This window comes from Lytechinus pictus, chromosome 5, assembly GCF_037042905.1.
Source record: "Lytechinus pictus isolate F3 Inbred chromosome 5, Lp3.0, whole genome shotgun sequence".
Classification (NCBI taxonomy): domain Eukaryota; kingdom Metazoa; phylum Echinodermata; class Echinoidea; order Temnopleuroida; family Toxopneustidae; genus Lytechinus; species Lytechinus pictus.
In genome coordinates, this window is record NC_087249.1 from 54,115,440 (window position 1) to 54,129,331 (window position 13,892).

Here is a 13,892-nt window from a genome sequence, read left to right on the forward strand (position 1 = left end):
GGGAAGAGGTGGTGCTGAAACACCCCCAAGATTTACCGGGGGGGGGGGGGTGCTGCGTGTGTTATTCTCCATAGGCAGCACCCCTGGAAATCTGGTAGGTATGATAAAATAACCTACATTTTGTAGTGAATTTTTTTTTTTTGTCTTTTCAAATTCAAACCAGCACCCCCTGTTAAAAGACCGTTTCCAATGCCCCTGTAGTTATGGAGTCGATCGGTTTCCTTATTGTGACTCGTAGCTACGCAGTCAACTCTTTGACGGTATCATCTAAGCTCCCAGTGTTGCATTTCAAGGGTGCAAATTTGCACTATTGTTCTTAGTTTGCAGACAAAAAATAAACCCAAACACAATCGAAATATTTGAAATACATGATTTTATTCTCCAGTTCTCTGACAATAGAGGATTCCAGTTATAAAAATTCACACGCATATAAAAATATCAAAAGAACGGTCTTCCTCATTTTTCCACATTATTGCACAATAATTCACTATCTCTATGTAGTTATTCAATATATTATTCATTCTCTCTCTCTCTGCCTCTCACCCTTTCTCTCTCCTTTCCCCCTCTCTTTGCTACCACTTTTCACTCACTCTTTCTCCTCCCCTCCTACGTAACAGACTATCAGTGACGAAAAGATTTATCATCTAATTTAGAATCCGAATGTGACAGAAAAACTATTGGACTTATTAAATTACAATTATTGATTTGCAGAAGGAATTAAGAAACTTGTTTGGAATAACATTTTACAAAACAAATTATAGTACCTGATTTGACAATTCAAATTATTCATGACTGGGCCTGCTTTCCAAAGTTCTAAATCGCATTTTGATTACTACACTATATGGAGTCGAAATAGATTCTGAAGAGTTGTGACGTCATATTGGTATAATGGTCAACTTCGGTTTTAATTAAGACTACTTTCTGTATTTGTCATTCTACTTTTCAACAAAACTATGTAGGACCATGTCTCACAAAACTTACAACCATTCAAAAACCACCACCATTATCTATCACTATGAAATGAATCAACGATTCTTTTACTGAACGAGACATGACAAACATTGGAGGATTAATATGTAAAACTTTTTTTTCCTGGGCTCAGTCGTGGGCGCGGCTTTCATGGTCATGAAGGTTACCATGGGAAACAAGGTTGTGGACAATGGCGAATATAGGCTTCCAGAGTCCCTTCCCTTACATGCATTAAAGCGGTGAAGGTGGTAAGCTGAAGTAGATTGATAGAGAAAGAAGAAATTGCTCTAAGAGATATATAAACCAAGTATAACAAAAACTTAACTTGTAGGTCATTCGTGTTTGTCTCGTCACCATTATGGATTTCATGTTTGATCGTTCGTTTACTTGTTGTTGTTGTTTTACAGGTAAAGGATCACTCTGCAGCTCGTTTGAACGAGTGAATGAATATTCTCTCGTAAAATGAGTGATAGCCCACTATTATATGAGTAACCATTACGATAAATTCTCGTCAGTCTTTTCACTCCCTCAAAGAGTGAGTCGATTCATTTTTCAATCATCAGTGAGACGAGCAAAACATGCAGCATGACATAATATAGGGAGGGTAAATATCTAATGAACAGTTAAGTATTATTGTTATCATATTGTTTTATTTCAACAGAATGATTGCCGAGTGTCTTTTCATTCGTTTACATTTTAAAGCTATGATGATCCATTAATAATTCAACAGAATGGTTATAAAATTCCCATTTCTAAAGTTATAATTTCAATTACCATCAATACACTTTTCGAACTGTATCTCAGTTTGTAGGTTTTCAATATCAATGAACTATGCATTCTTAATCAAATATATAAGGAGGTAATCATGCAATCAAGAATAATATTTCCGAAAAAACCTTACCATATTCAAGACTGGCTTAGTTGACAATACATTGAAGAAGCTCTTTGAACTAACATTCTGTAAAGCAAAAGAAATAATGGTTAATTGGTATCAGGCCTACTCTGAAAAAATAATTCTAGACAGAAAAACTGCATTTAGACTAAATTAAGAGCGAATAATAGTATTTTTTTGGAACGACGGGAAGGATCACCGAAAAGAATGAATTTTGAATGATAATTAGAAAAGAGAAAAGCATTCATTCTATGTTCAAATTCTTTTCGACCGAATGGCGGTAAGCAGCGGAAGTTTCGAAACTGACATTTTTTTACTAAAGATATTCACAAAATTCACCAAAAATGTGCACAAAATCCTTCAATTTCACTTTTTAAAAATGCAAAAGTGTCCTAATTACAAGCTCCATCGCTTCGCTCCCTTTCTTTCTTATTTTCTTCAATTATTTTTCGGGTGTCTCCCCCCGGAAAAATTCTGCATACGGTCATGCGACCGATTCATCCCATCTCTCCTAATGAGTAAAAATAAACGTTGAAATTTTCACCAATCTCAAATGAAATAATTATGTAAAGATTTTACCGGTTGTGTCATGTTATTCATGCATTTGATGGCTGGATCTCTTCTGTCATCATACCATGGTGCATTCTTCCAGCTGTCATAGTTAGTCTGAACCAAAAACCAGTTTCCTTGATCAACGTTTATCCTAATACCAATTATAAAGTTAGACAGAAAAGGCATCATACTAATTTTTCAGTTGCGAAATCTTTGATTCAATTGGGACTGTGCTTAAATAACAATCATGGCTAATTTACTAAATTGTTGACGTTAGAATGGAATTAGAAAATACAGCAGCATACTTTAATATCAATATCAGAACTTCACCCTTGAACTAATTGGTAACAATCATTACTATAAATGATATATTGCTGAAATAATGCCGAATAATAATGTCCTTATAAAATATCATCCAAATCGACAAAATTATGGAACACTTCAACGAACAAACTGTTAAAATGTTTAACAATATTTGGCGTCGGACGTATAATCGTCAACACAGTTGCTATTTTCATCAAAACTTTTTGAAGGGTATTAGCAAGTATAAGACTTGGCTTTGAATATCGCACTTGAAAATGACAAGACATATACACACATTGCAGTCGTAATTAGCGTTATGGTATTTCGCATTTTTCTCCTGGGGAGAGTGCAAATAATTTACCTCCTGATGGCATCCGATTTATTTCCTTGGGCTTTAGTGATGACCACGCCCTCTCCTGGGTTCATACCACCAACAGTAAGATAGGAAGGCACCATGGTATCTACAGTAGATAGATACTCTACGGTACTGTTGAAACTGTAACGAGATAAAATCAGAAATACATTCATCAGACAGAAAATATTCACACTTTTTTCTTGTCGACGATATATATGCTCATTTTCTTGTTCACTTCGTGATAATAGCGAGTTCTCGTAATCGCGGCAGGGGCGGATTCTACAACACAGTAAATCTATTGGAAATGTCCGTCAAATCACCATGAACAGCTTAGAGGTCTTCGTCGAAAATTGGTGAATAGGGACAGCTGATCGCCGCAAGATTCTGAGATGACGAAAAATTGCAAATATGTAGCTGTTTTGATTCACCGATATCCGACAAAGACTGCTTTGTCACGAAGGGTTTTTTACAATAGATTTTCTGTGTTGTAGAATTTGTGCCCGTCGCGATTGTGAAAGCTCCCTATTGAACGAAAATGTGTCCATTCACTTCCAAATCATTAATAGTTATATTTTTTTTCGAAATAATCTCCTTTATTGATATCAGTGTTTTTTTCCAGGACTGTGCCATATTCATATGTATTGTTCTGGAAAGATCTTTTTAAATTGTTCACCAAACTTTATTTTGGCTCGAAAATATTACTAATACTTGCATAATAACCTATTTCCCCCTTTTTTATCATTTGTGTGTATATTTTGAAGAAAGAAAATGAGCTTACTCTTTTGCCATGAGGATAGCATCTCTTAGTGCAAATCCGGTCCAGTATGGCTTGCGATCGCCCAGGATCCACTCAATAAAACCAAGTATACCGCTATCCTTCAACTTATGACGAGCGTTGATGTTAAGACTAACCACTCCCTAAAAATAAAGAAAGAAATATTGGATGTTTAAAGGTTGACTTTCTCCAAACTGTTCCCTCAAAATTACATGTCATCAGTGGTGGATCCAGGTGGTGCCCCAACCCCTTGGGGAAAGAATACTAAAATTTTGAAAAATGGTACATAATGTTTCTGCCCCCCCCCCCCCCGCCAAACCCCCTTGGAGTCTTGGAATAGGGAGAAAAGGAAGCAACAATGAAGAAGAGCATACAAATGATATAATACCCCTTCAATTCAATCGAATAAAAATGATGTCACCTTAGCCCCACCCATTAAAATATCAAAGAGTTGCCCCTTATGTAAAAGCTTTTGCTACTATTAGTGCACAGTCGTACCTTTATTGTCCTTTACATAATTTTCCGATTTTAACCCAGTCAGAATTTCATCTCACCGGTCTTACGTAAGTCTTATCTGTTTAAAAAAAAACAATAATTGTTTTCCACTGACTTTACGCAGGTCTTACCGTCTTTGAGTCTATTAATTAATTTCATCTCATCGATTTTACTCGGGTCTTAACGGTTTTAAGCCAGCCAGCTAGGATACATCTTAACGATTTACACATGTCTTACCGGTTTTAATCCAGTCAGAATTCCAACATAACCAGCGAAGTGAACAGCTCGAGCGATCACCTTCCCACCTTGCTGATACTCCACATTGGTAACCAAAGGTTTGAGTCTCTCAGAGATTATCCATTCATTCGTCTTTACATCCCACCTAGAATTTTAACAAATTTTCTTTCTTAGAAAGTACCTGCATTAATATTCATCAGTCTATTCATTTACATGAATTTTGTATTCATCTAGTCTATGTTCCTTTGGAACATCAATCTTCGAAATGACAAAAATCAAAGAATAAATCAAATCTTTATATTTTTTAAGAGATTACCGAAACCAACAATGTAAACAAAAAACGTAAGGGTATAGCTGATGTTTGACCAATAGGTTGTATACGTATACCTGTCATGCCCTGTATACTCATAAAGTAAACCTATTATGTACATGTATATAATCTTCCTCTCAGATTGTATTTTTGTTCATACTGTTAACTTCTGAAGGTTTTCATGGCGGAGGAGGAGTGTAGTGGTTTCACGGTACACAATGCAATTAATTGGGCTTTCAGTTCAATTCGATAATTTCATCAGTACATTTATCTACGAATACTTTTATATAGAATACTACCATTCAATTATTCATTTATGAGGCCGGAATATGTATACTTCATTTAAAATCCATTATTGTACTTTGATTAAATTGCGGTGTATTCCAATTTTATTAGCAATGAATATAATTATGGGCATAATATTCAATGATTTCAAACATGTATCGAATATGCTTGAATAAGTAATAAACATATCAAAAAAACATTAAAACATAAGCAAAACTCCTGCAGACTCCACCATTTTTACATTGACAATTTCACACATTCAACTTTTGTAAAACATCCATGCAGGATATGCTGACATCGGCACCAAAATGATCGTCATTTTTTAGTGAATCCTTTTTTTTTTTTTTGGGGGGGGGGCTTGTCAAATTTCTCGGGACAAAATGAAAATCATTTTGTAGTAAAACGCTTTTCTTTTTATTTTCTTTCTTTTTTGTCAGATCTACATCAGATCGATTCCTTGTAAACATTCCCAGGGCCCTGAGATGGTATATAAATTTCTTCCCTTGTTTTTATAAATATGGGTATAAGATACGCCCATATTCAGCTCAGAATGAATTCTTTGCCAATATCATGATATCTATATATTACCGTTAGCCTGTCAATATGGTTTTGACACGAGCTTAAAATGCGAAACAAAATGCCATTTTAATTTCCCGTAGTGGATAATGGACGGCAGTTTAAGAAACCATGATACACTGGAAATATGTTAAGGAACACCTCAACGGTGAAATTAGAATACGGTTACATTAAATTATAAATGCTTAAAAAGATTATGCTGAAATACATTTTTTGATAAAATATATACTGATTGAACAATAGATTGAAAACCACTCTATAGGCATAAATTCAAATATACAATAATTATTTTTTTGTGCTCTCGTGTGAAAACGCTCTTATCTGCTTACCCTAGGAAGGTTCCAAAGTCCATATTCCGTGCGTGATAGATGTCACCTGATTTTATCAAGATCAGATAATTATAGGTGTATTAATTAATCAAAAACAAACAAAATCAGGTAAGATCGGCCAGGGTCCTTTTGATATGCATTTATAGAAAGCAAAGAATGCTATTCGCTTCTTGATAAACTTGGCACTTGAAAATTCTCGTTTAACATGTTTAGTTGTTTATCAAAACGTGTATTTTGGTGTAAACTTCTATTGCTCCAAATCAACATGTCTGAACTCAGGTTATAAAGATTAGTGAAAAAAAACTAAAAAATTGATTCTTCCTTCACCAGCAATCGAACTATATATAAAAAAAATCCCCGTGAATTAATGTGCGATGATAGAAAACAAAAGAAACAAAGTGTAAACAAAATTTGGCCATGTTTGACATAGACTGAATGGACTCTGTCTAATAAGGTTAAGCCATTGACAAGAGTAACACCCATTAATGATAGGTCATTTTGCCTACTGTACATGCTTATTCTGTTGTGTGTTTTTTTTTACAATTTCTTTTCTCCACTTGCCATTGGTCAAAACTAGTTACATTTGTTTATACAGGGCCAAAATTATGGAACTCCCTTCCTTCTTCATTGAAGCAATCAGTTAGCCTTAGTGTTTTTAGAAACAAGTTAAAGACCGATTTACTGAAGAAATACTTAGATCAGTAAACGAATGCCTGCTGGTTATATCTTGTCTAACTTTATAAATTGTATTCTTCCCACAATTATCTTTGCAAAAATAGAGCTATGCTTATTTTCTTTATTTTTTCCTCTTTTCTTTCTTCTTTTCGAATTTCAAATTCTTATACTTAAGGTCTAATAGAATTTTTTGCATTCTGCATTTCACTTTTTTTTTTTACTTTTTAGTGTATCTTTTGTAAATATGTATATCGATGTACTTTGGTTATTTACTCCAATTTTTGGTTTGCTTGTTCTATATGATGTTTTAAATGTTTGCTATTGTAAGTTTTTTAACATCTGGTGGCCTATGGCCCACAAGCTAAGCCTCTTAGTAGGTCACCACGTTTCATTTGCATCTTTTCTCATGGGTGTTGCTAATGTTCCATAAAAAGTAGCGCATGTATTATGTATATTATCCTGTAATTATTTACTTTTGTTCTTTGCTATTTACTTATATCGCAATGATTTACTGTTGTTGTTGTTGTTTAATATTGGAATTGAAACGAAATAAAGATTCATTCATTCATTCATTTCGTCACAAAACTCTCATCATCTGAAGTAGACAAAACTGACCTCTTAATTCAAAATCATTCTCTATGATTATAACTAAACGTCAACAAAAGAAAGATACATCAGTTCGATTTATATACGTATATAGGCCTACATTACAGTTTAAATGTATTTTATCGACGTGTTGATTGATATGATAGTATATTTCCTTCCTTCTCTGTTTAACCTCTAACTCTACTTCCCCATTCCACTTCCTTCTCTTTAGTATCACCATAAAATATAATATCGAATAATGATCTTCTAGCCATGTTGGTTTGGATAATTACGTTATTTACGATTTACCCCCAATACCGTGTGTATTACGCAATTTATGTGTATTTGTGACCATTTTTAAATGCCCTATCCCTGATGACTCACCACTTTTAGTCTGTGCTATTACAGCAGTGCAGAAGGATTCTATCTCATAGAAGATATTCATCAGTACTATTTCACCTGCAGGTTAAAGAATGAATGAATTAAATTTAATGACGAGGATTTAATAACAATAAAAAAAAAACGAATATTCTACAGCACAAACGTGAGATAGATAAATAGTTTTTAGATACAGTCTAAAAATATTGGGTAAAAATGCTCTATGAGGGTAATTATGTGTCCAACCAATATTGGGCATTTCTTTGGGGCATTTTTATATATCCAGTGTGATGAAAATGTTGCCCACTCTTAAGTAATTGCTGCTTATTTTTCAGCCTTACAGGACAATATGCCTCGTGCTGGTTAAAATTTTACCCAATTTTTTTACAGTTTAGATAGATAGATGGATGGAGGGTGGAGGGATGGATAATTACCTCATGGAGCACTTTTACCCAATATTTTTTAGTGTTCTTAGCACCAATTATCGAATACCAGTTGGGAAATATCATCCCCCATGATAAATCAACATAGAATAATTTATCTTACCAATGGGGATCCCAGTCGCCTCCGCAATGCCTTGAAGTTCACGGTCATACGGCTCACGTAGAGAAGACACAACTGGACCCTAATGTGTATATGTTAATTCCACAAAAATTATACATTAAAAAAACGTTCTTATTTTTTTAATTTTTTAACATGTCGAATTAGGATTAATATCTGCTGGCATGCAACTGCAAGGATGCTTTCAGTATTCAGTTTAACAAAATAAATATAACAAACATTTCAATATAAAAAAGAAATGAGCGCGCAGAGAAAGAAGAACGAAAACGGTATTCAGTACAAAGAATAAACAAATAATCGATAACAAACAATTAAAGGGAAGAAGGAAACAAACAATACAAAAATTGACGAAATCAAAACACATTTTCTTTTGAATTTGAAGAGAATAATAAATAGACTTACAAATAAATCATCAATGACCTCAGAAGTGAGTTTCTTGCCCAGTAGGAGCCCAACAAGCCCTTTGATGTCTTCTATTAGAAAACTGATCTGAATTTAATAAGGAGTTTGAAAAAAATATGTATTATTATTCTACTTGTACAAACACTAACATACGGGTAATAATAATATTGATTGCTTACAATATGTATAGTGCTGTTAATTAAAAGGTAAAATTCAACTTTATTTCGTAATAAATGAGCAGGCAAGGTTCGTTATATATATTATACACTACGTCCCATTTCATAAAGACACACAACTTTAAAGAAATTTGAACAATTTGACAGAATCATTTCTTTCGCTAGAAGATACCTTTTAACATGTTTAAAGTATATTCTTGTTTTCTATTACACAGATTCCAGCAAAGTATATGTATGTTGAAACTTGCAAGGGTAAATTGTCGACTTTCCACAATCATCCTTTAGTTTAACAGGAAAATGTAAATTACTCAATAATATCCAATAGTTACTTTTTGAAACCAGAAAAGGTTTCATAATTGTAGATTTTTATAGTTAAGGACGTTCCACAGTTATATTTGTGCGCATTATGATCTGCGCATAGTTTACACTCTGCGCGCTGACGTCACAATGGATGAACAGGTGATTAATTAGCTGCGGGTATGAGCTGATTTTTCTCATCTTCTGCACTTTAACTGCAGATCCGATGCGTTATTTCATGAAGCTAAAAAAATGAATTATTCCATGGACCATTCAAAAAAATATTCTCTACAATTTCAAAATACTTTACTCTGCAGTGCTGCCAAGAATCACGAATATTACCCCGAGTTTGAATAAATGGTAGAGTGGTTTTGATTTTTTCTTCACATAGATACAAAGCATTCGGCGCATTTTTGGTGTTTTAAAAAGCACATTTGCTCTAATAAAAATACTGATAGTTTAAAAACAAGCACATGAACCCCTATTTTGGAATATTTGTTCCTCTTAGGTATACATTCCTCTACAACTCTGCAAATTTTGGTGAAAATGACATGGATTTTGAATAAAGTGCAGCATTTATTGTACGTTTGTAGTTTGTTACTGAAATTTTAAATTTTTTAGATTGGGATTTTGTTATCTTTTACGCCATTTTTAAGAACTGACAGTGCTGTTAAACTTAAAATTGCAAACAAATAGCACTATTAATAGATTCTCTATTCTAACGATACAATTATTAACTCTCTTGCGAAATTTGATGACTTTTTCATGTATTTTGACTGAGTAATGGAGGTTTAAACTCATTGTAGTAATCTTGGGCGGTCTAAAAATGCCAAATTCCTTTGAATGCGCAATTCTTAAGAACATCAATTTGGGTGAACTTTGAAGCTCTATAGCAAAAAATCAAGCACATGGACCTATGTTAATTTTTGCATATTTCGAATATTAAGGTTCTAAAGTATCTATGTGCAAAGTTTGGTGAAAATGACATGGATTTCACTTTAACTGTGGAACGTCCTTAAGTCAGGTTGAAAATAAAAAACAAGTTTAGGCGTAAGTATATTTCTTAAGCATGTTAAGTGCAAAGTAATTTTATAGATCAACTTTATAAAAGCGCCAAGGTATCGAGGTCAGGATAACTCATTATCATTACCCACTAATTGAATCAAAGGAGCATAGGTTGTTTAATGCAGTGGTTTTTAACTTTTAATTGTTTACGTCTACAAACAGGGTAAAACACTGCCCACAAAATTCGATTCGTAATCGAAGTACTCTATATAATCATTTACTTGGTTGTAGTGAATGATTATCCACATTTAAACCTTTTATTTAAAGGGACATCTAACGGTACATAACGACCAACATTGTTTCGATACTCGGTGGTAGTATATATATATATATATATATATATATATATATATATATATATATATATATATTCTCTTTTATATAGCTGATTGACAAGTGTATGAATATGATGGAGGGTAATTACTGAACTTCCTTTTCCTAAATTGAGAAGAAATATCACCAACTTTGGAACTATATTTGGCGAAAGGATTAGGGCTATTTTACTGTCTCAAGTGATGAATTATTTTGATCCCTCGGGAGATGTCTTCATAAATGCCGATTTATTTTAAAATGAGTCGGTTGAGGGACCCTTTTCTGGTCAGATATGAAATGTCAGATATATATCCTATCCACTGGTAGTAAACATTCGACCCCCGAATTTGATACTGTTTTAAAAGTACCACTTTAACACACGAGTCTATGGGAAATTGTTTAGGCCCGTGAGACCTTAATGAGGTCCCAGAAAGGGGTTTCAAGCGCAAAGAACACCTTCACCCCAATCCGATTTCCAAATTTTCTCAATATCGATGGTCGAGTGAGTTTCTTGTGAATAGATCGCTTAAATCCGTATACAATACATTTCCCTTTTCCTAGTTCATATTGTAAGTATAATAAAATGGAGACATGACAAGTCATGAAGAAGAATGGAGCCGAGCATCAGAGCGTGTTTATATTACGTAAAACTTGTTCAGATAATAGAAAAATTACCATAATCGCAATTTCATAATGAAACCGGCCCTGCATGGGTTCCCTGGCGTACCAGAGGAAATGGGGAGCCCCCCCCCCCCCGCCATATTTTCACCTCTAATTCACTCATAGACGACATTTCTTTGTTGGTTGTCAGTTATACTTTATTATTATCTCAAAACAACTTGAAGTTCCTTGTTAGTTTGGACGGCAGATTGAAAAAATGTTGGGAAAATGGCTGATTGTTTAGCATTAAATCGCACATTATTAGGGCCTACTAACAAATTAAATTTGGCAAACTTATAGTCATTCATGTAGACACAGTAGAAAACCGAAAAAGGGGGACCTGATGTATCGAAATCATGAAGTTTGAAATTAAAGGGGAGGTGTCTTACATTTGCTGATTTAGGCTGGACCAACTCTGTCCATCTATCTTCCGGGTCCAAGTCCATATTGAAGACATATTTAGGAGCTGCATCACTGGGGGATGGTGGATAAGCATCGGTTCGGCAATTCTTGTCCGTAAACTAAAGAGGAGAGCAAAAGGATGACAGTTCAAAGCTGGAACTATATTTCTTCGAAGAAGCTGTCATGCTCCATTCAAATAACAGAATCACATAATATATTCATCATATCAAATCGTATTGTCTTATTTTAACAATAGGGAAATTACAAAGAACATTACTTAATTAATATGAATCATAATGTACAAATCAAATTACATATACAGAATACGAAGAAAAGGATATCAATTCAGTGAATGGAAACAAAACAAAAATATGTCTGTATTATAAAAAAAAAAAATGCATGTAAAATAACTCTAGTGACGTACGGCAATGACGACGACAATGGTGATGATGATGATATAATATAATGATGATGGTGGTGGTGGTATATAGAGGTGATGATGATGATAATGATGATGACGATGATGATGATGATAGTGATGATGATGATGATGATAGTATAATGATGATGGTGGTGGTGGTAGTGGTGATGATGGTAACGATGATGAAGAAAATTATAGTGCTAATGATGCTGACGGGGCTGATGATGATGATGATGATGATGATAATTATGATGATAATGAGTGATGACGATGAGTGATGACGATGATGATGACGGTGATGACGATGATGACGACGACGATGATGAAGATAATGATATTGTTATCTAGGAAATAGTTGATGGTAATGTACGCCAAAGGACGCGCATGGATACCCGATTTTATTATTCTACTTTTATTCAACTCTCCTGGACAACTTTACCCCTTCTTACCCTCCCTCATGGTTTCATATATTCCTGCACTGGAATATTGTTGGTGTATGACGTTGCTTATATGTCCCGTCTTCAAGTCAGTATATCAACCAAGACATTGATCGTACATAGCCGTGATATGCTACAGTATGAATGACAAGGGGTGAGTAAACAATAACATTACAATAAATAGGTCTGTGTAAAATCCAAGGGTACATTATTACTTACCGGTGGTAAATCCTGAGCGAAAAGACTCGATATACAAGCCGCTACAAGGCCGAGAATACAGATCAACCTCTCCATTGTTAAGATATCATTTCATAGGAAGCAAAATGAAGTTTCTCACAAATACAGAGGTAAATAATACCCCCAAGATACTGGTAGTCTGTAGGCTGTGTAGGCAGTGAAGGTTTATAAAGATTTAGACGAGACCGTGCAGTCAGATCGAGTGCGTATATTTTTGTATCAAACGCTGCTGGTAGACGGATCAACCCTAACTGCATGTGCGTTGCCAAGATGTTTTGATCGAGGGGGGCGGGGCGGGATGGGACAGGGCTTGGCAAGATGATCAAAACGTAAAGTCTTTTGGGGGGGATTTTTTAATAGAGTTACACTGCCAATACTTATTTTTACGCTACCTTTCTTTCTCTTCTCCCCCGCCCCACCCCCCCCAAAAAAAAATAATAATCACGTGGTGCCGTCCCTGAGCCCAGATAACCGCTATCAAAATGGGTTACCTCCTCATATACACTCAACATGAAGCTTCGATGATTAATTGATATTAAAGGACAAGTCCACCCAAACAAAAAGTTCTTTTGAATACAAAGAGAAAAATCCAACAAGCATAACACTGGAAATTTCATCAAAATTGGATGTAAAATAAGAAAATATATGATATTTCTTAATTTCGCTTAATTTCACAAAAGATTTATGTGCACATCCTGGTCTGTATGCAAATTAGGTGACTGGTGACGTCATCCACTATTTCTTTCGCGTTCTATTATTATATGAAATATTCTAATTATTTTTCCCTCATTGTCATGTGAAAGAAAGTTTTATTCCTCACTGAACATGCAGAATTACAATTTTAAAAATATTTTATGGTTCAGTCAAGTTGGTCAAAATTGAAATATTGTATATTTAAAAAAAAATGAGGGACATCATCTACTCTCTCATTTGCATGTCACTGACTTGTTCATAATTATAACTATTCATTGAAAAATAAGCGAAATTTTACAATGTCATAACTTTCTTATTTTTCATCCTAGTTTGATGAAATTTTCAGAGTTACACTGATTTTTTCTCGTTTGATTCAAATCAACATTTTTCTGAGGTGGACTTGACCTTTAACAGAAAAGAAGTCACGTTCTTGAAGATTATTTTCATGCTTGATCCGTCATTAGATGAACTTTTGATCTTAATTAGTAAATCAAAGTTCAAAAGCTTCCAGAG

The 13,892-nt window shown here is 34.3% G+C and overlaps 1 protein-coding gene across 1 annotated transcript; it reads right to left on the minus strand.

Annotated features, from left to right (window-relative positions):
- Window positions 1-356: 356 nt before the first annotated feature.
- LOC129260098 (acid ceramidase-like) lies at window positions 357-13,097 on the minus strand. Its single transcript, XM_054898155.2, has 12 exons — window positions 12,669-13,097; window positions 11,579-11,710; window positions 8,680-8,766; window positions 8,263-8,341; window positions 7,723-7,797; window positions 6,079-6,124; window positions 4,579-4,723; window positions 3,850-3,989; window positions 3,078-3,212; window positions 2,441-2,564; window positions 1,871-1,927; window positions 357-1,222 (listed from the first exon to the last, which is right to left on the minus strand). The coding sequence occupies exons 1-12, from the start codon at window positions 12,741-12,743 to the stop codon at window positions 1,133-1,135; spliced, it is 1,185 nt and encodes a 394-aa protein (XP_054754130.1). The 5' UTR covers window positions 12,744-13,097; the 3' UTR covers window positions 357-1,132.
- Window positions 13,098-13,892: the final 795 nt, after the last annotated feature.